The sequence below is a fragment of the Lepidochelys olivacea genome (genome assembly GCF_965140295.1).
Source record: "Lepidochelys olivacea isolate rLepOli2 genome assembly, chromosome: 3".
NCBI classification, from domain to species: domain Eukaryota; kingdom Metazoa; phylum Chordata; order Testudines; family Cheloniidae; genus Lepidochelys; species Lepidochelys olivacea.
The window spans coordinates 87,087,630-87,113,206 of NC_140413.1; the positions used below are offsets into that span (position 1 = coordinate 87,087,630).

Here is a 25,577-nt window from a genome sequence, read left to right on the forward strand (position 1 = left end):
AGGGAGATTGTTAGCACACTCTCTCCCCTAATAAATCTATTAGTTGAGTGCTTGGGACATTTGAAGTCTGGCTCTACTCTGAAAAGTGACTATGTAAAAATAGCATTACCTTGTTCAACAAATCTGAACCCTTTTGTGTATTCAGGGTCATATTTTTTACTTGAGTGGCAAAAAAGACAGTCTTTGGCTTCTATAGCACTGCAGAGTCAATGCAGATCCTGTACGTCTTCAGCAGAATTGTTGACTAAGTTAAATCTGTGAAACCATTGAAGGGAAAGGTGACACTGGGGATCATAACTGATTCTCACAGCCCAAGCTACGTTTACAGTTAGAAAATACATCTTCTCTCTTTTAAACTGAGCACATCAGACAGAAAAATAGCTGTGAGGGCCAATAAACATGGAACTCCATGATGGAACTTTTATAAAGTCACTTTTCACAGTAGTAATGCACTTTAAGCATAGAGAAGAGCACTCCTGGTCCCAGTGCATACGCACACATGTCTTTGCATGCATACGGAGCTGTATCCAAGCACTGGTTGGGTCAAAAATTCTCCAGTGGCGTATTTGGTTACAACCCCTCAATCCCAACTTCTCTTTCAAATGAAGTTTTAAAAAAAAACGTTGAAACATGTCTATTGATATTGGTGTTTAATTTTTTTTTCATACAGAAGGAGCAAACAGATGGCTTTTGGTTTTGATTAAGAAAATAAATGTAAAACCAGAAAGAGAAAAGTAAATTTTCCATGAGACTCTTCTAGACAGTATACACTGAACTAAAAGCAAAATTGCTGCCTGTCTCTGCAGACAGATACCTTAGAGGCTTACATGTGCAGTTCATGGAATACAAAGGCTGAAAAGTTATACAGGTAAATGCACTGCTATTAAGTTTTTTAAAACACTGGTGTTAAATTTTTTTTATAAATACTGTAATTTAAAATTCTAAGCCAAATGTTTTGCATTTTGCCACGTTAATACAATCTTCTGCTTTTACAAAACCAAAGTCAACCCAGTAGTGTCCCTTAAAGATTATGGGAAAAAAATATAATGGAAGCCATGGTTCTAAAGGCTTCTAAATGAAGAAACCCTCTACAGTATGTAATCATTCATACACCATTTCATCAACAGCAAGTCAGATGACAAAGTGGCCTGAGTGTATTGTCCTATGTTAGAAAATCCCCTGATTTCAGTAGGAACAAGAGTATGTTATCAATAAAATTTGAAAGTTGCATCAAGCCACTAGGAATTCAGATAATGATGTCTCAATTTAAAATAGCATTTTCAACAGAGTGTAATAGGAATAATTTTGCTTGCTAAGAGACAGCCTGGTAGCAATTATGAACACAGATAAATGGCATGTAAACAAATAAATAACATGGCTGCACTGAGGAAAGGGCTATGCATTTCTGTATATTCTTTAGATTTACTGATTCAACTATAGAGATGGGCTTGAGCTGCAATGTTTGGATCCAGATCTAAACTTCCCCAAGATTTTGATGTGTTTGTGTCCACCTACAATGAAGATAGAGAATATTGCCAGCCCCAAGCATTCAAAAAACAGGGGTTCAGGTCCAAAGTGTCATGAGAGTGGCTTAAAAATTGTGAGACTTAATTAACAGGAAGCATTACTGTGGCCAACCACAGATATGCTATTGCTCCTTCACAGTGAAGAGTAGACTCTCTGTGGGCCTCATGTTTGAGAACTGCATTCCTGTGCCTCTGCATAAGGCGGAAAAAAGTGACCCACACAAAGATCTGAGTGTGTGATGATCCTTCCTCCCATATCAGATGAAGGACCATGTCTCCCTGGTTTATTCCTGCAATCAAAAGAGCCATAGCTAGTCCTCCAAGGCCTCTCATAGATATTTATTACCTTTGTCTCCCTCATTGTTGGACAGATGAAATACATCTGTGCAGAAGGAAAAAGATCAGTTGTAAGATGCAAGGCTATTCTTTAAACCAGAAGTATCTATTAAGCTGCTGTGCCAACTCCCTGTTGCTTTCCTTTATTACTTGATGGATGGATGGAGATCTATTGGCTACTCTCCAGATCTGCCTTGGCTATCATGTGGAACGTATTATCCTCAAAGGCAGAGCTGCCAAATCCCTTCCAACCTTTCCAGTCAGCTGTATACCCAAACTCTTAAACATACAGATCATTCAAACGACAACATGCTCTATTGTTAAAGAATCCATAAGAGGGACAAATGGATCTTAGTAACTCTAGCTTCCCATCCCGTGATCCTTTTGTTTTTCTAGTTCCTCTAAATGCTTTCTGCCCAAATCACTAGACACCTCAAATGCATGTGGATCAAATGTACAGCACCTAGAAAAACAAAGCATTGTAATATTTCTAGCAACAAATCAACACCCCAACAAAGCTTTATCTCCAGACGCTGCTCTTTTTGTACCACGTAGCCTAATATGATCTCTGTGTAAGGAGCTAATCCTAGACTAATGTTTACTCTCCATTACTAAATATATCCTCAGAAAGGTCACTGGCAAGTCACTTCAAAAACACCTTTGCTCCACACAGCCCTGCTTGCCACTTCTTAATTCTCCCACCACTGCACTGCTCTGCTGAAGTCATTGTCAAACTGCTCTACAGGCAGTACTGGCTGGCCTCCTCTCTCCAGTGTTGCACTACTGTGTTTCAGCATTGTGGTAGAAGCCTGGTTTGTTGAGCAGGGGCTATGAGTTGCCCCACAAAGTCCACTCGCATACTAAACCAAGAGCAAATTGCTTCTGACAAGCTGCAGGTTGACTGCTTCTGTTATATTTGCTACTCAGAAAATTTCAGAGCAGATGACCTTCCATAACCATCATAAATTCATGATCAAATATAAAGGAATTTGAAGAATGGAAAGGATTATTTCATTTCACTATCTGCTTTTGCAAATTCCAGTCTCAGTTTACAATGGAGGAGTTTCTTATGACTAGGTCAGCTCCCGGTTGAAGGGTGCTAGTGAAAGAGAGATTCACTCCCCCAAATCCCATGCAATTTAGTCTGCAATAAAGCCCAATTGCTTGAGCTTTATTCTGGTGAAATAAGTTTCACTCTGTCTGCAGCTGCACCGTGTCCCACCATTGTCAGCTACTGTAAATTCATACATGTAGCAACTGATATGTACATGTAAACCAAAACAAAGGTACAAAGCACTGCTGTAAACTGGTTTCCTCTCTCAGTCAGAACCAAGGAGGTCACAAACAAGAAGCCTTTGACATTTGTTGAGGGCAATATCCTAAGGTCAGCACTGAGAGTTGGTGTCTCGTATTGTGTAGACGCATTACCAATGCGTGTGACACAGCTGACAAATGACTTTTTTGAGATGAAGCATTATTGTGATATCTATACTGCCATATATCATAAATGCAGCTTAGACTATGCTGACTGCTTTCTTTTCTTGGGTGTGTTTCTATATTAGAAATAGATTGAGCAACTGTCCAGTTTTAATTAAAGGATCAAATGATTGATCTATGCACCAATTTCACAGTAACATATATAAAAGCAATGCTATAAGCAATTATACCTTGTCCTTGAATACCTAATGAGTTTGCTGATTTATTGACTGTGTACATTCAGTTCACTTTTAGAAACTCCACAGGACTGATTTATAATTTATAAATAAGGTTGAAGGAGATTTAAAAATAGAACCTTAAAATAACATTGTCATGTTTATAGAAATTAAAAATCTGAACACTGCATTTTGGGGCATCATTAATAAGGTTTTAATTTTAGTTGATTTCAAATTCAGAGCTGAAGTCAATACAAATTCCATTTGGTTTCTATGCACCAGAGGCCACTATCAACAAATTGATTTTTGGGATTTGCATGGTATGGAACTCTTAAAGCATTTTTATTGAACTTGATTCTTATAATTCATCCTTTTCTGTGCAGCTTTTTTGGTTTTCATTTTCACAATAGCCCAGACTATTTATTCAGTTTTTGTACATTAGTTATTATCTCCTAGAAGACAAATAATTATGTTCTGAGATGATGTAGTAACACTTGTAGCTACATGACAAGATCATTTCCAGGTTGTCTTTCACCATTTGAAGCACAAACCCCCCAAACTTTTTTTTTACAATTATTTGAAGAATTCTTTTTTGGGAGTTGACTTGACAAATGTAAAAACTTTTTGCTACTTTGCTGGATTTTAGTTACATTTCAGACATTTATCTGGGTAAACTTAGTCACATCAGTGACTCATTGTGATTGTACTGTGTTTTTAGAATCCATAATTAATAAAACTTAAAAACACCCTCCTGCTATCACCTCTTTGAAACAGGAAGCTAGCTGGAGCAATAGCTCCCTTACCTGGTTATAAATGGGTGAACAAGAACAATAATACAGTAAGCTATTTGGATGCAGAGGGCCCTGATTCTGCAAACTGTTACTACCAGGTGTGATGCTTACTAACCTGAGTAGCAGTGGAGTAATTTGCCTACCAACTTGTGAGGAACGAAAACTTGAACACACAATACCATGTGAACCAGCCGCTATGAGGCTCCCAGTGGTGGAAATTCCCTCTTCCTGCATAGTCTTTGTCCAGATTCCTTCCTGTGTTGCTTCAGGTTTGACAGCAGCTGTCACGAGCAGGTGCTTTTAGGGCCTCGTCCATTATTTAATGGGCATTGGACCGGGCTCTTCATCTCCAAGTTTCCTCGCTCCCATTAACTTCCTCTGTTTTTTCCTCTCACTGTCTCTTCCTCTCTGACCCCATATCCATTCATTCTCTCCTTCTTCTTGAAACACTCTCACTTCTCTCCTTCTCCTCGACCCCACCACTCTCTTCCCTCCCTTTCCTTTTCTTCTCCCACTGTAAGTCTACCAGCCTCCCCTAACTCTCCCCTTCAAACTCCACAGCCTCACAAGTGTCAATATCCCAACAGCCCCTCAGGCCATCTCTTGTCCTGCTCCATGTTCTCCCTCCCCATAAACTCTTGTATGCTCCCTTTTTATCAAATCCCTTTCCTCTCCCATTTGCTCCTCTTTTTCGCCTAAACTTTCCCATTCTCCGCCTTTCCCCAAGGTCTGCTGGCTGAGCTGTACTGAAAGATTTGTGAAATCCTTCAAGTGTTAGCGCCTCGTATTTTTCTCTAGCAGCTGCTCAGTTCCAGTGAGTCTAGTTGTCCCATTGGTTAAATAACACACGTGGGCCATAGACGTGTTCCCAGATTACTCTCTGCAGCATGTCAACCACTTTACCTGTTTCTTTTCTACCCTCTGCATCTGCTATGCTTTTCACAAAGAACAGCAAACAATAAAGCCATTTAATGCCTCAAGGCTTTTGTATTGTTTGCTAATTGATATATACTCACCTTCTTTTCCAAAACCTGTTGCATTGAGGATGCTTGATGATTGGTCACATACAGGAAAATACAGTTGCTAAGATCTCCCTTTTAGTTTTGAGACTTTTATCACCAGTTTCCTCTTGTGTTAATCCCAATGTTTAAAAGTCACATGCATGGAGGGTATGAGTACCTGTGTATACATATATATGGCAATTTCAGGAATATTTTTCATTTAATTTATATTAAAATACTAAAACAATCAATGTTAAGTAGAACCAGGGCTGGTGAGTCATTCCAATCCTGAACATACAACTGAGGCCAAAGACAGAATAAGTTATCCTACCTAGGCAGTGATGAGCTGCCAAATCTTAACAATGGGTTCCCTCCTCACCCCACGAGGGGCTTGTTGCCCACCCCCGCCCCCTAGGACTCCTGCCCCATCCAACCCCCCCACGTTCCTTGACGCCCCCCCCAACCCCCAGTACCCCTGTCCTGTCCCCTGACTGCCCCCAGAACTGGGAAGGAGGGTCTCATGGGCCACTGTAATAGGTGCCAACCCCACCCTGAAGAGCCAGAGGCTCCTGCCAGGGGGAGAGGTGGGGAGTCCCGGCAGTGCTTACCTGGGGCAGCTCCCAGGAAGCATCCGGCAGGTCCCTCTGGCTCCTAGGGGAAGGGGAGCGTAGCTGGGGGGAGCAAGAGGAGTGGCCGCCTTAGGCACCGACTCCCTGGGTGCTCCGGGGCTGGAGCACCCACGGGGAAAATTTAGTGGGTTCAGAGCACCCACAGGCAGCTCCCTGTTCCGCGCCCAGGCCCAGCTCACCTCCGCACCTCCTCCTGAACGCACCGCCCCCCTCTGCTTCTCCGCCCCCTCCCTTGGCTTCCCGTGAATCAGCAGTTCGGCAGGAAGCCGGGGAGGGCTGAGAAGCAGGCGGTGGCTTCCCGCTCAGGCCGAGGGTGGCTGAGGTGAGCTGGGGCGGGGAGAGGTTCCCTTGCGCCCCCCTCCCCGGCTTACCTGCTGCGGCACGGGAGGCCCTCCTCGCTCCCCCCCACCCCAGCTCACCTCCGCATCCCTGGGCCTGAGCGGGAAGCCGCGGCCTGCTTCTCAGCCTGCCCCAGCTTCCCACGCGAACAGCTGATTTGCGGGAAGCCTGGGGTGGGGGGGCGGAGAAGCAGAGCAGGGCGGCTCATTCAGGGGAGGAGGCGGAGGCAGAGCAGAGGTGAGCTGGGGCCGGGGGTGGGGTGGGGAGCTGCCGGTGGTTGCTCTGCACCCACCAAATTTTCCCCTTGGGTGCTCCAGGGCTGGAGCACCCATAGAGTCGGTGCCTAAGGCGCCACTCTTGGCCACTTAAATTTAGAAGCCCTTTTAGAACCGGTTTTCCCCGTTGGAACAACCGGCTCTAAAAGGGTTTCTAAATTTAATAACTGGTTCTAGCGAACAGGTGCGAACTGGCTCCAGCTCACCACTGTACCTAGGTACTGAACATGCTGTAAAGATCCTCTTCCCACTAGCTTATTAATGGTAAGAAACACGTCCTCTTGAATGTCACAGTATATAACTGTAAAACCTGCCAACTTGATAAAAGCTACATTTATATACAGTAGCATCTTTTACTAGTGGATTTCAAAGCACTTTCCAAATATAAATTAAGACTGACAACACCCAGCAAAGTAAGTTGGTATTATTTCCCATTTTGCAGAGAGATACATTGAGGCACAGAGGGGTTAAGTCAGTGGTTCTCAAAGCTGGTCTGCCGCTTTTTCAGGGAAAGCCCCTGCTGGGCCGGACCGGTTTGTTTACCTGCCGCGTCCAAAGGTTCAGGCGATTGCGGCTCCCACTGACTGCGGTTCGCCACTCCAGGCCAACTGGGGCTGCGGGAAGGGCGGCCAGCACGTCCCTTGGCCCGCGCCGCTTCCCGCAGTCCCCATTGGCCTGGAGCGGTGAACCACGGCCAGTGGGAGCCACAATCGGCTGAACCTGCGGACACTGCAGGTAAACAAACCGGTCCAGGGCACAAGGGGCTTTCCCTGAACAAGTGGCAGACCGGCTTTGAGAACCACTGGGTAAAGTGACTTGCCAAAAGTAGCAGAGTAAGTCAGTGGCAGAGCCAGGAATAAAACCCAGAAATCCTGATTTACAAGCCCCTACATTAACTCGTAGATGTTTGCGATATTGTTTAAATACAGTACAATATAAAATCTTCCCCCGTTCTGTTAGTATTTGGTAGTTTTACTGTTTTAACTTCCTATAATATTTACTGCTTTGATTGTCTATTATACTGATGGTAGTTTTGCTGCTTTGGCTTTTGTTCCCTAAAGTGATACACTACTAATACTAACCCCAGTATTCCATATTAGCCAATGAGTGAGACAGAGCATATGGCAGGCTATAGTGTTACACTGGAATTCAAGCACGTTCTTTCCTCAGTGTATTATTTCAAGCTCCTACCATCGTTAGTCAGCAGCAGAAAGCTAGCTGCTGTGAATTATGAGGTAGAGCTGCTATAGACAACACATATACATACACACTTGGAGGTCATATACAACCATAAGCTGTTTGTATGATATAAAACACAGTACAGTGAAAGGGAGAGTTGAAATGAGCTTACGTTGATATGCTTTTCGCAAGATGGATCCCAAAGTCCTTTTTGTGTTGATAAACTGATTAAAATTCTCTCTCTAGGAATCACTTTATCTTTGAGATGAAATGTGGCAACTCTTTAGTGGCTCATCCAAATGCTTCAAACCTCAGAGATAATTTGGGTTGGCAGAATGTAAGTACCTTCACTGAAATTTGGTCAGATCATTGTAGTTAATGATCCTAGCACCTGGATATCTTTAATGATGACAAGTGATGATGACCTTTTAAATGTAATTCAGAAGAAAGCACCTCTGGTAATGTAGTATAATACTATGCTGGTGTATTGGGATCCAGGATTATTGATGATACAAGAGTCTCAGATTTTGATTTACCAATACCACAACCTGCAGTAGCTTGGGTTTTCCTCCAATGTATTTCATTCAGGTGGTGACTTATCCAAGATCAAGAGAGGAGACTCTGCTAAGGTTTTATCTAGTCAATCAAAATATAATTCATGTTTATGATTAAATGGAAGGCATCCATGAAATGGGGGACAGCAGAGTGGGTGGGGATGGCACATAAGACTTACCACACAGATTCCAGATCCATCGAGGCACTTGTTTGCATTACCATTACAGTTACAATGCGAACAATCTCCTGAAGCAGTTTGATAAAATCCTTCTTGGCATTTCTGCAATGAAAAAAATCAAAATGAAATATTTTCTACATATATGCATTTTAAGGTCGGGTTTGGCTAATATTCAGAGACAGGCAAGTATTGCATCAGTCTGGTTTCCTCAGAGAACATGACATAACCCCATCAGAATAGACACCACACACTCTGCTGAACTCAGGTAGGGTTTTACCTCCTTCTCCTTTAGTCTTTCTTTCTTGTCCTCTCCTCATTAAAATGACAACATCCATTCCTCTTTCCCCAGATGGCTATGTGATGAGAAACTTGTAGATTCTTATGGTAAATGTGAGGTGCAAATGGAGAAGATAAGCTGACAGAAAATTATTGACTCTAAGGCTTTATAAAGATAGGTGTTTTTGAGGAATATTTTGAAGGAGAGGAGGTATCTCATTTCACACATACAGGACCTGATCCAAAAGTCTACTGAAGTCAATGGAAATCTTTCCATTGGCTTCATTAGGGTTTGGATCAGGCCTATAGAGAAGACAGAAATATACCTATGAAGATTAACATTCCTCTGAACAAGAGCTAGCTGACAATCACGGAGTGTGGTTTGTATGGTATTCATCTACTCACTCCAATATCTATTGATGGGGATGACAGCATGCCAAAGCTATACTATATTGTCATTCCAGAAAGTAATTCCTGAAACGACAGCACAGTTCTGGATGTGCCATATAGAGATTCTATGTTTAAGTCAAAAGAGATGTGAAGAAATTAGATGTGCTTTTGTACAGTTTGTATGCTGACTTTCCTGTAAACCCTTGAACGTGTGACCATAACTGGGATACACCTATATTTATTTTGATCAGTATGTTTACTGAAATTGGACATTAATACATGTAACATAATTTCATAGAAAAGAAATAGTCTAGTATAGCAACATGTTTTAAATATTAATTATAGCAATAAAATAAGATAATCAGTAAAATAAATACTAATGCTAATAACAAAAAACTCTAAAATGATATAAATAAGATTACAGAGTGCACAAGGGCTTAGAGAGGGGCGGTCACAATAGAAAGATGAAGTGAGCTGGAGCCCACGAAAGCTTATGCTCAAATAAATTTGTTAGTCTCTAAGGTGCCACAAGTTCTCCTTTTCTTTTAAGCTTGACTCAGGTCTGAGGCTTCAGTAGGGACCCCAATAATCCTTGTGGCAAAGAGTCTCTCACAATCATTTGTGTGTGGTGTTATGGCCATTGGGGTTGTGTGACTGTGGATCCTGTGGCCCTTCCCCTTGCCTACCTCCAACAATGTCCTAGGTGGGACTGTTGTGAAGACCTATTCCCTCACTGGTGTGTAGTGGATGCAGGGGCCCCCAGAGCCCCTATAACATTTCCCTCATGGGTCTTAAAGGGTCTAGTGCTGGCTTTCTGTTAGCTGAAAGCTGTGCTACATACCACATATACTTGCATATAAACAGGAATAGGATATTTGGCCTAAATGTAAAGGAATTTTTCAGAGAGTCACTTATATAAGGATATGTAAAAGACCTTCTCTTCCCCAACCTGAAGGATTGGTGTAAATATGGTAGTTTAGATGTACTGGCATCTCTCGGGAATGACAAATCCTCTTTTTCCATCTGAGGGTTGGATGGACCTGAAGGACTTGCTGATTTGCCTACAATTCTTGCCTGTGTCCTGGACTTAGGCTGTGGTGGCATCATCGGTGCGGCAGTGCTTTTCTCCTGTTCTCTTATGTAGCAGTGTACTCCCAGAACAGGATTTCATGCCTGTACAAAAGCCTACATGGCTTATGTGTAGGTCAATTACACTTTTAATTTACAGATAATATACCAATATTTATGGTAAACATAGTTAATCGTAAAATGTCCAGATCTTCAAAACCCATAAATCTGTTATTTGCTTAAAAAGACAAATGCATATAAATAGCTCATCTGTGACGCTGAACCTCTTTACTTGATTATGGCTGAGCAGACCTATTAGCTGCTTGTGGTCCCTTTGTTAAGAGAGACTGAAGGAAGAAGACTCAACAATATTCACTAGCCATTCAGGGATAGGATATATTAACAGTTGAGTATGGTGGAAAGGAAGATTATTAATAAAATTCCCCTGAATATATTTTATTCTTCCATTGTTTGGTTAGATTTAGAGGGTCTATCCTTGAGGTGATTTTCATAGTTGGGTGTGTGCCCAATTTTCCATGAAGATATCATGGGGTTGACTCTCTGCTGACTTGCAACTTCTGTACGTCATTTATGATTTAGTTCCTCAATGATTTAGTTAATGGCATAGAGAGCACACTTATAAAGTTTGCGGATGATACCACACTCGGAGGGGTTGCAAGTGCTTTGAAGGATAGGATTAAAATTCAAAATGACCTGGACAAACTGGAGAAACGATCTGAAGTAAATATGATGAAATTTTAAAAAAAGGACAAATGTAAAGTACTCCACTTAGGAAGGAACAATCAGTTGCACACATACAAAATGGGAAATGACTGCCTAAGAAAGTACTGCGGAAAGGGATCTGGGGGTCATAGTGGATCATAACTTAAATATGAGTCAACAGTGTAAGACTGTTGCAAAAAAAAGCAAACATCCTTCTGGGATGTATTAGCACGAGCGTTGTAAACAAGATACAAGAAGTAATCCTTCTGCTACTCCATGCTGACATGCCTCAGCTGGAGTATTGTGTCCAGTTCTGGGCGCCACATTTCAGGAAAGATGTGGACAAGGAGGAGAAAGTCCAGAGAAGAGCAACAAAAATGATTCAAGGTCTAGAAAACATGGCCTATGAGGGAAGATTGAAAAAAATTGGATTTGTTTAGTCTGGAGAAGAGAAGACGGGAGTGGGGATGGCGGGGGGGGGGGGGAATATGGTAACAGTTTTCAAGTACATGTTGTGAAGGCCAAGAATATAACAGGGTTCAAAAAAGAACTAGATAAATTCATAGAGGATAGGCCCATCAATGGCTATAGCCAGGATGGACAGGGACAGTGTCTCTAGCCTCTGTTTGTCAGAAGCTGGGAATGGGCGACGGATCACTTGATGATTACCTGTTCTGTTCATTTCATCTGGGGCACCTGGCATTGGCCACTGTCAGAAGACAGGATACTATGCTCAATGGACCTTTGGTCTGACACAGTATGGCCGTTCTTTTGTTCTTGTGTTCTTAAAAGTTTGTTACAAGGAGGAGGGAGAAAAATTGTTCTCTTTAACCTCTGAGGATAGGACAAGAAGCAATGGGCTAAAATTGCAGCAAGGGCAGCTTAGATTGGACAACAGGAAAAATTTCCTATCAGGGTGATTAAGTACTGGAATAAATTGCCTGTCAGGGATGGTCTAGATAAAACTTAGTCCTGCCATGAGTGCAGGGGACTGGACTAGAAGACTTGTCAAGATCCCTTCCAGTCCTATGAGTCTATGATTCTATGATTTTCCTCTTGTAAAGTGGTTATAAATTGCTAACAAGTCAGAATGGCAGCATTTCACACCCACTTTGCACTGGTAGAAATGACTACTAGACTTGCTTTTCATAGTTCTCTCTTATTTTCCTGAGTTGCTCTGAAATAGGGATCATCTTCTGTTCCTACCTGTGCCTTACTTTCCATTGTCCTACCCATTGCTCCTCATGTCCATTCCCTAAGATGGTTCTCCTTGCCATTACATTAAATGTTCTCGTAGATAGTAAGAGACAGCAAGAGAACTGCCCTTGTCTTCTATTCCCCTCTCAAGGATACTGGATGAAGTCTTTTATTCTACCAAACTAGCTGCTTATTTTAAATTATAATGGTATCTGACATGATATTGGCAATAGGAAGGCGAGATTTAGACCTGAAACATTAGCTTAGCCCTACCCCAAAGTTCTGGAGCTGGTTCTTTGGCAGAGGTGAACATAAATGGAAAACTTAGCTGCCTTTACAGTTTTTATACACATTGTTAATTTAATTTGCTTTTGGAAATATTTGTTCTCTGTAATAGCTACTGAGGAGGAAAATCCTTCATACTATGGCTACATAGGGGTATCATAAATACTAGACATTTGTATTGCTTCTTTCAGCAGATGAAACCTGACATGGAATTGCAGAATTGGCTCACGATAGACTAAGAATTTCAGCTGGATGATTGAACCACACACCATGGAAAGCAGACAATTAGTTTCCAAATTGAAAACAGATTCTTATTACAAAGTCTTTCTTGGCAGTAGTTCTCTCCTCCCACATAGATATAAGGCATGTTCTGTTCTCTAGTGTCATTCAGCTGGTGGGAGGTCTTAACTGATAAATTAGTGTCTGTCTGTGATAAGAACTTGAGGGCAGTCCAGACCAGTAAGAGGTTGTGTCACCACTTGCCCTGCAACCCTGGATGCCTCACAGTGCTTTACTGCATTAGCTCCCAGCCTGGGATGCTCAGAACCAGCCTACAAGCATGCAGGTCACACTCTGAGCATCTGTGTACTAAACAGCTCTGGTTCAGCAGTTTTGATCCCAGCAGCCTGTCTACAGGCCCACAGTGGCTTCCACCAGCCTTGGTTACAACGAGCAAAGTGACTCCAACAGACTCCGAGTCCTGAATTTCCCCCAAACCATGTCCTCTGCAATGTTCAGCCCTCTCCTGGACAGTTCAGAGAAATAATATGGTTAATTTGTTCCTTTAAGACACAGAAGCACATAACAGCTTGTTAACTTAACTGGGGTAAATACACCGTTTCATTAAACACAGCACTGAGTTGGTTTATAGTAAAAATAAAACAAATTTATGAAACAATAGGACATAGATTAAGTGATGCTAAGTAAAAGGAATAAAGTTAGAAAAGGTTACAAGCAAATAAAAATGAAAACACATCTAAATGTCTAAACCTTAATCCAGCAAATAAAAGTACTTTGTTTAAGATGTTTTATCACCTATATTCAGTTCCCAGAGATGCTGATCCCCCCGGACTGGTGGATCCATCTTTTTCAGTTTGCAAGAGTTCTATTGCCTTGTGTCCGTTTAGTGATCAATGCCCAAAGATGGCGAGTGTTTGTTTATATCTTCCACAGTTCAATGACTTTGTTTTAAGAGGCAGGATGACCTCATGCTGTTCTTCCCTTCCTGAGGGCTTCCCACCCCCCTGTATGTAAATGGGGCTTCCATTGTTTTAATTCCAGTGTGCTTAATTTACATAGGAGACAGGTAAATGGTTGTCTTCTCTCCTGTCTGAAAGGGAATCTTTCTCCCTGTTTGGCCACAGACTTTAAAACATAATATCATTAAGTATGCATACTTCCTCATAGTGTTAATACATACATTTCACAATGATATTAATCACTGGCATGTCATTAGCTTTCAGAAAAGACCTCTCTGTGCCCTGTTATTACACAGTAATATTGTATACAATCAGTTGATTCAATTGCTTATCACTTGTGGTTTAGACCCCCTGTCTTTATAGACAAGCAAACCTTTGAAATAGATTCTTCTGAGAGCTACCTGTCAATCAAAGTAAAGTTTATTGAAGCTGTGAGGAAGAAGACATGTGTTTGGTTGTGAAGGAAGTTCCATGCTCTTTCTTCTCCCAGTTATTGGCTGAATAGCTTTGTTTACCTAATATGTGAAAATGGACCTTCATTATCTTCACCTGAAGATTGGGCTGGTCAGAGAATCAACACAATTCTTTGTTTAAGACAGACTTGTTTAACAACCTCCCCTGACGTGCCTTATTGAAACACACTTTAGTCATAATTCAAGCATATATCCATAACTCTTAATACCTCCCACATACATACATCACACAACAATATTACTGATAAGTGAGTTATTAGTTTTCAAATGATGTCTCACAAAGCATATTCTGTACAAAGATTACTACAATAGTGTGCAGGGTCTGAATAAAGGGGTGCTTAGTGTCACACTGTCCAATAGCTTTCTTGCTCTTGTGGTATGCAGAATCATTGTTAGGATATAATGATGACCATGCACATTGCTGAAGTGTGTATAAAATTGAGAAAAGGAGACCTACAAGCTATTTACAACTCTCCAACAACGTTAATCACCTTTACACTTATGTTAAGCACATCTGTTGTGTCTCTGCACACCATGCTGTAAACGACTACCCTACAATATTGTAACAAATACCCAGCCCCCTAAATTGTCACTCTGCTGCAGTGCACACCCTGGTCACTCAGAAATGTGCAGCTGCAGAGATGATAGAACCAAACTTCTCCCATTCCAAAAGTATAGTCACCTTCCATTTAAACTAAAGGGAACTCTCTCTTAGCTGAATAAGGCCTATAAAAGACAGTTCACCTGTTCTGAATCAATCCCACGGAGGAGAGTGATACACAAAGAGTTAAATTTTCAAATGTACTTAAATGACTTAGGAGCCTAAGTCCCATTGACTTTCAGTGTGACTTAGGCTCCGGAAGGCCTGATTGAAATCAATGGGGATCAGGCACTGTTCCTACCTAGGTGCTCTTCTAAATTGCATTAGTTACCCATCTGTATCTTTAGGCACCTAAATACCTTTGTAAATCTGTCCCTGAGTGCCTAAGGCCCAGATCTTCAAAGATCAGTATGAATTAGGATAATTCCTTTAAGGATCTGGGCCTAAGTAATTTTTCAAAATGGGACTTAAACTCCTAAGTCATTTGGGTGCTTTTGAAAAGGTTCCTTTTTTAAGTGCTGCTACTAACCATTGTAAGTACAATGGGCCTGATTCTGCTCTTGCACTGGTTTAAATCAGAAATGTGCTATCGAAGTTAATGGAGCTGCACAAATGTGAGAGGGAAATCAGATCCAGACTGTTGCCCTTGGATACTGTCAATTTATCAAGTATTAATTATTATTATATTTTTCTTATTCCCTCCTCCACCGGTGACAATGGAATGATCCATTATATGTTCCAGTGCATACAGCCAACATCATGTTTATAAAAAGACATGTCAGAATATTCAGCTAATTGAGTGATCCAATTGGGCTAATGTTTGTGGGTGCATAAAATAATTGCAGACAGGGCATAAGCAGGTTTGGAACAAAATCAATTTGGCCTCCTTGAAAAATGTTAAGTATACTCCATGAGTGATGCGGGAAGTGGGTGAGCAACATTTCCACCCACTGGCCCTTTTATGAACTTGGGAAACAGTTGGTGGGCCAGAATGTTGGGTCTGCATAACCTATTATATCTTCAGGATTAGGCGTTATTGGCTCCGGGAGGGGATTTCTTTAGCCCAAGGGACAATATTTTTTCCAAGTACAAGTTGAAAAATCCAATTCAATATACCTCTTTTACTAAGTCCTTTACAATCTGTAAACCCTGTTTGCGTATTTTACATTGATTTTTGCACCTGGGTTTTATTATGACATTTCTTAAAACCGGCTGTAATGCTGCAGTATTAGCTCTTCTTGCTGAAGATTGCTGTAGAATATGCTGACAGTGCCACTGGAGTTACTTCCTTTCCCCTGCTTTGTCTTAACCCCCTGTTTCCACCGTCTTTGGTGGTGTGGGTGTAGGATAGGGCTGTGGATAGAAGAGAATGTGGAAACATGAGGCATGGTTCTGTTCTCACTTGCAGTCATGTAACTACACTGCAATCAGTGCTGTTACTCTGATCTATACCTGTGTAACTGAGAGCAGAATCGGGGCCACGTTCCCTTTTCTGAAGCCTCAGTAGCAGGAGTGATGTCATTGCACGGTACATAGGTTTGCTATGAACATGCCTTTTCTAATTTATTTTCTTTAAAGTGGGAGAGAGATGTAGGTAATTGCTCAGAGTGTTCTAGGTGAGTCTGTGATCAGGTGGCATTTTCCTGAGCAGGTTTTTAGTATATCTCCCTGAAGCAGGTCCCTCTTGTCAACAGAGTGTCATATACAGGCAGATAGTGCCTCTTACTATTAGCTCTTACTATTTATTATTTGTATCCAGGTAGTGCATAGGGGCCACAGTCATGGATCAGGGCCTCCTTGTGCTAGGTGCTATACAAACACAGAATAAAAAGAAAGTTACAGCTCCAAAAAGCTTACAATCCAAATAAAAGATGAGCCACAACAGATAGATGCGGGAAGCACAAGGTAACACTGACATAGTTATGAATAATGAGATAAGCAGTGATTACAGCCTGCCGGCTGCCTAGCCAGTGCTGAGTTGTATGTAGCTCTTAGACTGAGGAGTACCTGTCAAACAATCCTGCTGCCACTTTGCAGCTTGGGAGTAGGGCTGAAGGATTTCTTCCTCCCAGCCCTGAAGAAGCAACTCAGCATACAGCATGGGTGGTCAGGCACCAGACTGAAGATTAGGCTCTAGAGAATTATCTACTAGATTCTTACTTCCAAGTGCAATTTAAGGATCACTTTAATCACAGTGTCATCTATGGAGGAACAGCTTTTGAGTTAATTAAAACCAGGGCTTTATTTGGCCGCAAGCATCTTAAATATACATGAGACTATAAAAAAAATTCTGTCCTGGGTCCTAAATATCACAGTTCTGTATGGTGTGGTGATTTTGTTACAAATGTTTTATATGCAAAATGCATAGACACTTCAGTTTCTTGCAATAAACACACATTTTAAATCATATTGGAATTATTCCTTAATATGTTAGCTTTGTTTTGGAAAGAACTATCAAGATGTCTACATTCCTCAGTGAGTAACCACAGTCTTATTTGGTGACCCCTTTTCTGCTTCTCTTCTTCCCCTGCTTTGTCGGTCTATAATCCTCTCTCTGGGCGGGAATGTCCATTCACAACTGGCCCTGAGCAGTTCTTAATTTGTAATGGGAGAGATGCTGGGGCTCGAGCAATGATTTAATTTAAAATTTTAAACTTGCTATGTCTTTGAATGAGTGGTTACCAAAGATAATACTGCTGCACAGTCAGTCGTAAAGTGTTTATTTGAAAGAGTAGCCTACTGTCAAACTAGCGTTAGATGTTTACAATCACGTATTCTACCAGGGCTGCAACCAGGGCGCGGACAGCGGGGCAGCCACCAAAGGCACAAAGCCGGGGTAGTGGGTGGGGCTAGAAAAATGGGGTGGACGAAAAAACTTGGTAGGGTTTAGAGCTTTGCAGAAGGACTGGGATAGCGGGGGTCCTGTTACCATACCAGGCCACCCTTACTTCGGCATTGCTGCTGGTGGTGGTGCTGCCTTCAGAGCTGGGTGTCCGGCCAGCAGCCGCTGCTCTCTGGCCACTCAGCTCTGAAGGCAGCGTTGCTGCCAGTGTGGGTGGCCTGGCATGGTAATGGGACCCATGTGATCTCAGTCCCGCTGCAAGGCTCTACCCCATACTGTTTTTTTCATCCCCCCATTTTTCCACAGACACCCTGGCCTTGCGCCCTGGGTAGCTGCCCTGCTTGTCCCGCCCTGATGTATGGCTCTGATGGATACAATTGTGCTGAGAATTTTAAGTAAAACACATTTCAGAGCAAAAAATAGAGATTTTTTAAGGGTCATAACTGATGCGGCAAGCGGCGAGGTGCCCGGGCTATGAACTGCCAAGCCTAGAGATACTGGGGTTCACCCCCAACAAGTGTAACCCACACACCTTCTGAGTGTGATGTTCTGTCCCATCTAGTGGCACCAAGACAACTTAGAGAGAGAGAGTTAAATGAGTCTGCTCTACAGCCTTAGCTAAGAGGCAGTTGGCTTTTAGCTCATGTGGCAGAGGCTCATGAACTAAGCTCCAGAGGTCCCAGGTTCAATCCTGCCAGCCTACAACCGTGGTCTGTTGGTCCTACACAAGCCCCAACAGAAATTATGCACTGACCCTGAGTAAGAGGTAGCTGCACTACCCAGGAGCAGAGCAGGGACTGAATTGTGACACCGCAGGTCACAATTTGGTCCCTGGTTCTCCCTTTGCTCCAGTTGAGAAGTAAACAGTGCCAGCTCCCTACCAGGCATGGATTACTTTCCCATTGGTGCCAGCTTCATTGTTGTTGGGGTGGCCAAGGTCAGCCTGTTGCCAGTCCGCTCCCTGCCTGGGAGGGTGAGTAGTGGCTCTCGCCTCATGCTGTGACTTGCAGTATGGATAGCTTGAGCAGGGGAGGGAAGAGTTACCTTATGCCCTCTTATTCCCCTACACAGTGCGCAGGGCAAGCCAGGATCTTGCTGTCTAATATCTGAATGTCGATCTTGAGCTGTTCAGGGCAGATACTGAATCTTTTTTCTGTGACATTCTTAGCATGCTTTTGGGCTCTGAAAATCATTATTGATCATCATTATTATTTTGAATCTTCAGTGTGAGCACAAGACTATACCTCTCCAAAAATGCTTACAAAAATCAAATCACATTAAGAATTGCAGACCACTGGCAACAGAAATGTAAATTTTTGCAAGGTGCAGATTTATCAGTGCTTCCATATTTTGAGCAGTCCTAGAAATGGAGTGTAAAACGGTAAAGAACCAGGTGCATGTGTGACTCCTATTACTTACCATGGGAAATTTGCATGCATTGAGGAGATAATATATCCCCAAGTAACAAATATGCCCTTATAGATTTTTGATGCGTATTCTGATTATTTGTATTTTCATCTTCACGATCTGACCACCAGTATGATGGGTGATACAGCATCTGCAGGACCCCAAAATGTTTCCTCCCTCCATCCCTAAGAAAAGGGCTTCTAGTTGAGAGGTGGGATGCTAGAACCCGGAGGAGCTCCTTCAGGGGCACAAGGGAAGAAGGCAAAGCAGCTATTCCTAATTTCTAAGGAGCATATAAAGCATAATCTAGTGGAGAATGGCATCATAAGAACTAAGGCTGGAAGTTAAAGCCAGGCAAATTCAAATGAGGAAGGCACAGGTTTCTTTTTATTTTTAACAATGAGGCTGATTAACCACTGGAACAAACTACCAAGGCCAGTGGTGGATTCTCCATCTCCTGATGACTCCCTATCAAAACTGGCTGTCTTTCTGGAAGATATACTTCACACACAATCGTTGTGCCAGTACAGGAGTAACTAGATGAAATAATACGACCTGTGTTACAGAGGAGGTCAGACTAGATCATCCAGCGTAATGTGGTGGAGAGGGCAACTCTTTACTACCTGAAGAGATTTTCAAAAAACATAGGTACTTTGGTTTGTTTTGTTTTTGTTGTGAGCCTTGTTTGGAGTTAGCAGCCCAAAGATCTGAGGCCCTTTGGATTATAAGGCTCTCTTAAGATAAATAAGCTGACCTCTGTCCCAAAAGCAGGATTTTTCCTTTTAGAGTGTCCTGTTTTTTGTGAGGAGGACTTTGGACTGGGGCTCTGTCACGCCATCATTTAAACTCTGTACATAACCTGCTGTGACAGAGGTGCTACCTGGCATCTACATTTTTTTCAGTTCTGAGAAAGACAGTCAGACATTCCCTACAATTCACTGGATGCTTATTTTAAACTAAGCAAATTACTTCAAAGGAGAAAGAGCCATATTTTCAAAAAAGCTAGATTTCTAGCTCCCATTAAATATGATCCAGTTTTTCAGATGTTTTCAAACCCCAGCAACTCCCCATTGTGACACATGTGGCTAGGTTTTCAAACAAGCTTTTCTACATGTAGCAAATATTGCTTTCCCTGCAGTGTGCTTGAATATCTTTGACTATGTAAATAAATCCTCCCCAGCCAAGGGTTAGAGATTGCACTTTCATCTGAGCTCCTCAAAGCTCTTTGCAATCTACAATGAATAAGCCCCAAAGCACACCAGTGAGAAATAGGGACATTGTCCCAATTTTACAGATGGAGAGACTGAGGTACAGAGGGCTTAATTCTCATTGACTAAGTACTCTGTGGTGGGAGAATAGCAGCCAGAATATTTGAAAGATTTGCCCACTATCAAGTGGTGCTGACTGCAGTGTAAATGTCTCCAGAGACGGTCACCCAGCAAATCCATGGTCAAGCGGGGAACAGATCCCAACTCCCAGTACAGTCTGCTGGCTCCCAGGCTTGTGCTTTAACCTAGAATACCATCCTTTTGGTCCTGTTCTAGTAACTTATATTTTATCAAACTGGAATCATCCTTCTGTGCTATGCTGCTTTTTTTGCTTTTTTTTTTTGAGTGAATAAATGAAGTGTTGGGTTGTCCTTATCTAACACGGCATCCTAGCAACCTACCCCTGGACATATGGTGGGCACAAAACATTCAGCTTGTCACAGTAGGAAAATATTAGCTAACAAAGCATTCACTTTAGCATCAGACAGATAGGGGACCCTCAGTCTGTTAATTTCTCTCAACCAAGGAGAGAATACAGGCTACAACCTCCCCTCCTAACTGCTGTTTGGTGGCATAAGTAACATCCTACAACTTTCAAACATAGATTTTACAGTGTGAGCTCCTGGTCACAGACTCATGGATACCCATTTTCCTGCTCCCTGTGAGTGAAGTAACAGCCCTTTCAAATTCCCCAGCAGTTTGCCCAGTTCAAAGACATATTTTTTCACAAGCACAAAGATTTAGTTCTTCTCAGGACTGATGGGAAACATTCTGCAAACAGCAGGAGCTGTAATAACACTATGCCCCACAATTCTGACCTCCTGCATCCTGTGACCTGAATGAGATGCCCTTACTTGGTGCTGAAAAATAAAATCTGAGAGACGTAGAGTACATCTCATGTGCAACTGGTTTCTAGCTCAGACACAAGCTGCAAGTATGGCTAATGAATAGAACAGAGGACTAGGTTTCAGCAGTTCTAAGTGCAGCTACAGAACTTGCTGTGTGACCTTGGGCAAGGTGTTGAACCATTTAGGTGAAATTCTGGTTTTGGGGGGTGTAGTTGTAATGTCTGATGTATGGTGCTCAAAGACATTCTGCCTGCATGGGAGGTGGGGGAAAGGAAGAAACAGCCACCTCAAAGCTCTGTGTGTGTGTGTGTGTGTGTGTGTGTGCGCGCGTGGGAGCGGAGTAGGTTTTGGGCACTAGCAGGTATGCAGACCCCTTACTATAATTGCAACTAGCAGGTAGCTCCCTCTTGGTCCAAGACACACTAGTGGCCGCTCTCCCATGCTCTCAGTCTCCCATCTTGAGCAATGGCATTTGCTTGGTTCTTCTTGCACATGCTGTCTAGGAAAAGTAGGCAAAAAGGCTCCCTGTACAGCGTTTCCATTCTAAAGTGCCCCTGCAGACACAGTCAGAATGTAGCTCTCTGTGACTCAGTTTACCAAACTGTAAAATGGGGATTTATTATATTTTTAATGCATGCTATGGTTTGCTCCTAGTAAACTACATTAATTGCATGTGTAAAAGTCTTGAGCACTGCACCATACTAGCAGGTCACAGAGTACAGTATAGCTTTAGAAACACACACACATTATCCTAGACATCTTTCTACATCAAAATCACACTGTGGCTGAGGGACTCATTAATAAATTAACAAATCTTTTCTGGAACGAACTAGATGAGTGGAGAGTAAGACAATGCAATTTTTGGCTATCCCTAGAGCAGGGGGTCTCAAACTTCATTGCACTGCAACCCCCTTCGGACAACAAAAATTACTACATGACCCGAGGAGTGAGAACTGAAGCCTGAGCCAAAGCCCGAGCCCCACCGCCCTGGGCTCCACCCACTTTGGAGTTCCGACCCACAGTTTGAGAACCGCTGCCCTAGAGGACAGCGGACATGGAGGTAAGCAGACATTTTAACAGGAGTCTTAGTAACCTATTGAGGTGTGTGTCAGCAGGTGTTGTGCCTTTGGTCTCTGGGCTATTTGGCGTTATGCTAGGTGACTGTGCAAGACTGGCTTGCAAACATTGTCAAGAAGTAGAACTAGGAGCTAATAAATCACTGAACCCTGCATCAAGTGTTACCCACCTCATCCTTGAAGATGATGCTCACTCACATCTCACCACTATTACATGTATGAGCATTAGACTTTTCACATAATACCTAAGAATGCTATTTCCTCAATCAACTAACACCAGACATTTAGCAGTTACGAGCGTACGACAACCATCAGTTAGGAGACAGGCTTGAGGCCATGTGTAACACCATCAACAGTTGGAATAATTGAGATCACAAATGACTGTGTTTAAATTTTTTGTGCCCCCTTTGCCCCCAAGATGGGTGGTGCCACTCCATCTTGCCAAAAATGGACACTTGACTACATCAGGTCTAAGTCTGGTCCAAGGAGGGTAATGGGTCTGGTCATCATGGATATCAAATCTGTGTGATGTGTCTGACTTGGGTTCAAATTTGTATAAGCAGCGTGTCTCCATTTCGTTCTTTTGGAGTTAAATTATTTCTAGAGTGAGTCATCACACCCTTTACATATAAGCACATGATAACTGTTCTTGTGTTTTGCTGGGGTCATTAATTTTCGTTGTGATATGATGTCTGCTAATCTTTCATTATGTAGTCTGTGCACTTGTGATATCAATTGCAGCTAATTTAATTTATTTGTGCATCATGTCTTCTAGGTTTCATTTTCAAAAAGTTAAAATGACTTTAAGTTTGCTAAAGAAAGAGAGAAACTCAATAATAGACAAGGGACCAGTTCAGTCCTAGATTTCCCCAAAAGCTTAGTGACTAAGTGAGGGAATAATGGTAATGTTGTGGGATAAGTGTTGTTCTCGGCAGTTTGTTATGACAGGCCTATTTACGTATGGCGAGCCATTAAGTGAATCTGCATTTCCTCAGGGTTCTATTTGTGGCACTCATGCTAGTTTATATTTATAGGTTACCTTCTGGTCCTGTCTGTATTACATGTCTCTCTCGTCGATGACTGGGCTTGAATATCATTTAACTTTCTTAAACTGAATGCTGTCAAGATGAAATGGTTGCTGATTGGCCCACTTCAGGGGAGGCCTCTGTATTTCTCCTGGGTTGTTTCTATTAATGGCTGTCCTGCTTTACTAGTGTTTGGACATTATGCTGATTGGTTGTTGATCTACTGCCCCTCTCCAACTTCCATAGTCCTGCTGCTGCTGCATCACTCTCCTTGCTCACTGGATTCCTCTCCACCCATCCTACTTTGCTCTTTCTTTTTCCCCCCTTCCCATCTCTCCTTTTCCCTTTGGTTCTACTAACTCATCCACTTCATGACATTCCCATCATCTCTATCCCATTAATTCCCTGCACAAAAACAAATCATATTAATTTTAAAATTAACATAACAAGCAGTTTCAAGATACTCACTGAACAGTTGATTAAACTCATTAATTTGCATCTGTAAACTTGTACCCTACTCTCCCTACCTACTCCCTTCTGTTTGCTTTACCATGTTGGGTCAGGTCCTCATATAGGGCCCAGTTCTGTATGTATGAATGTGGGTCAGATGAATAATTTTATGTACGCAGGTAGTCCCATTGAGTTTAGTGGGATTAATCAGATTCATAAGATGCATTAATGTTTGATGCCTTACTTTGTAAGTTTTAGGGGGGATTAAGACAATATTTTTTATGTCTCAAGTATCTACCATACTCTAAGTATTAAATATTTAATAACTAAAAATAGGTCAAATTCTTTTGTCCTTAAGCAAATATTAAGGATTATGGAAACTGGCCCATTGGTTGTATCTTCAGCCCCAAGTCATCCTTTGTGTTTTGTATAAACTAAACACACACTTTGTTGAAGTAGTGTGGCCTAGTGGCTAGAGCACTAGACTGACTCAGGAGATCTGGGTTCTATTCTTGACTCTGCTACTTGTCTTCTGGGTGACCTTAGGCATATTTAGGAGTCAGTGAAGAATTTTCCCGCTGTTATGCAGTATATGGAATTGGCACATATATTATATGGAGTTTTCTATTCCTCTGAATGAAAAACTACTCATCTTTGATCCAGCCTGGTATATTCTATGGACTCAAGCCTGCAAGTGCTCTTCTAGCAGAACTTCCATTGGCTCCAGTGGGAGTCCTCCACAAAGAGTGCTCACAAGATTAGTTCCCCTTTTTCTATGTAACCGATGTAACTGAAGGATCTAACCAATGGCCTGATCCAATACCAAGACTCTAATTCACGATATCATAACTTTCCATTTGTGACTACTTTAATTCAGTAGTAATCGCAGTTCTGACTAGTTCTTTCCAATGTCTACAGCTAGTACAAAACTTGGCAGCTAAACTGTTCATCAGATCCAGGACCTCCAATCATCTTAATCCAATGCTGAAAGCACCTCACTGGCTTTCAGTTAGAATAGCAGATCAACTTTAAGATTCTTTTGCTCACTTACACAGCATTGCTTGGCCTAGCTCCATCTTATTTTAAAGTTCCCTTCTCTCCATACTGTCTAAGGAATAAATTGGACTATAGAAATTGAGGGTCTTTTAAGAATGACCTCCAACCTTTTTGTTATCCAAGCTTGACAGGCCTGTGAATCTAGCTCAGGTTTAGCTTGAAGGTAAACAGAGAGAGAAAGAATTAAGCACACACTTAACATTTTAGTGTTAAGTATTTCACTTGTAAACGTGCGAATGGGATTGGGGGTTTTCTTTTTTTGAATGTTTTGGACCAAATTCTGCTTTCTTTATTGCATAGGCAGTCGTGGTCTAGGAAGTGAGGGAAATTAGGATATGGACAAACTCATTCTACACAGAAATCAATGAAGAGAGCACTTAGCCGTGAACTACAGTTGAAGTATCAGCCATTTTGTATTTTATTTTAGTTCAATAGAACATTTTAAAGAATTTATTTTTTCCCTTGATAAAACAAATGAGGACTGGGAATTTTAAATGAAGAACAGTAATCTCTCCCCTGCCTATGCCTCTCAGAACCAGTGTTGTACTGACACCCTTTCTGCTTACCTGCCTACCTTCTTCAGCACGTCTCATCCCAGCCCTGGTGTCTAGGATGAAGGATTTTGTGATGGATGCTTCAATGAGACAGTGCAACTCTAACCAGTTTTTAAGATCTCCTTCGTTCATTTTGATGGCTCTTTTATGGATTTTCAAACTGCATTTAAGTATAATTTCAGTTAAAGAAGAAATTAATGGGATCCAAGTTAGGAAGTAGTAGTATTTTCAGGCTCTCTCTGGACCTGATTCTGCAGTCCCAATAAAATGAAACTTCTGTGGGAGTTTTCCCTCTCTGGGTATTGCAGTATTAGATCCTGAGGGAATATCTAAACTGCAAAAAAGCCACCCATGGCAATGAGTCTCTGAGCCCAAGTT

The 25,577-nt window shown here is 42.0% G+C and overlaps 1 protein-coding gene across 1 annotated transcript in view; it reads right to left on the minus strand.

Moving 5' to 3' along the window:
* The window catches only part of LAMA4 (laminin subunit alpha 4), a 153,182-nt gene that overhangs the window by 110,923 nt on the left and 16,682 nt on the right, over positions 1–25,577 (minus strand). The window contains exon 2 of the mRNA XM_084622433.1: positions 8,462–8,563. Within this exon, the coding sequence (XP_084478559.1) occupies positions 8,462–8,563 (102 nt within the window). The remainder of the gene's footprint in view (positions 1–8,461; positions 8,564–25,577) is intronic.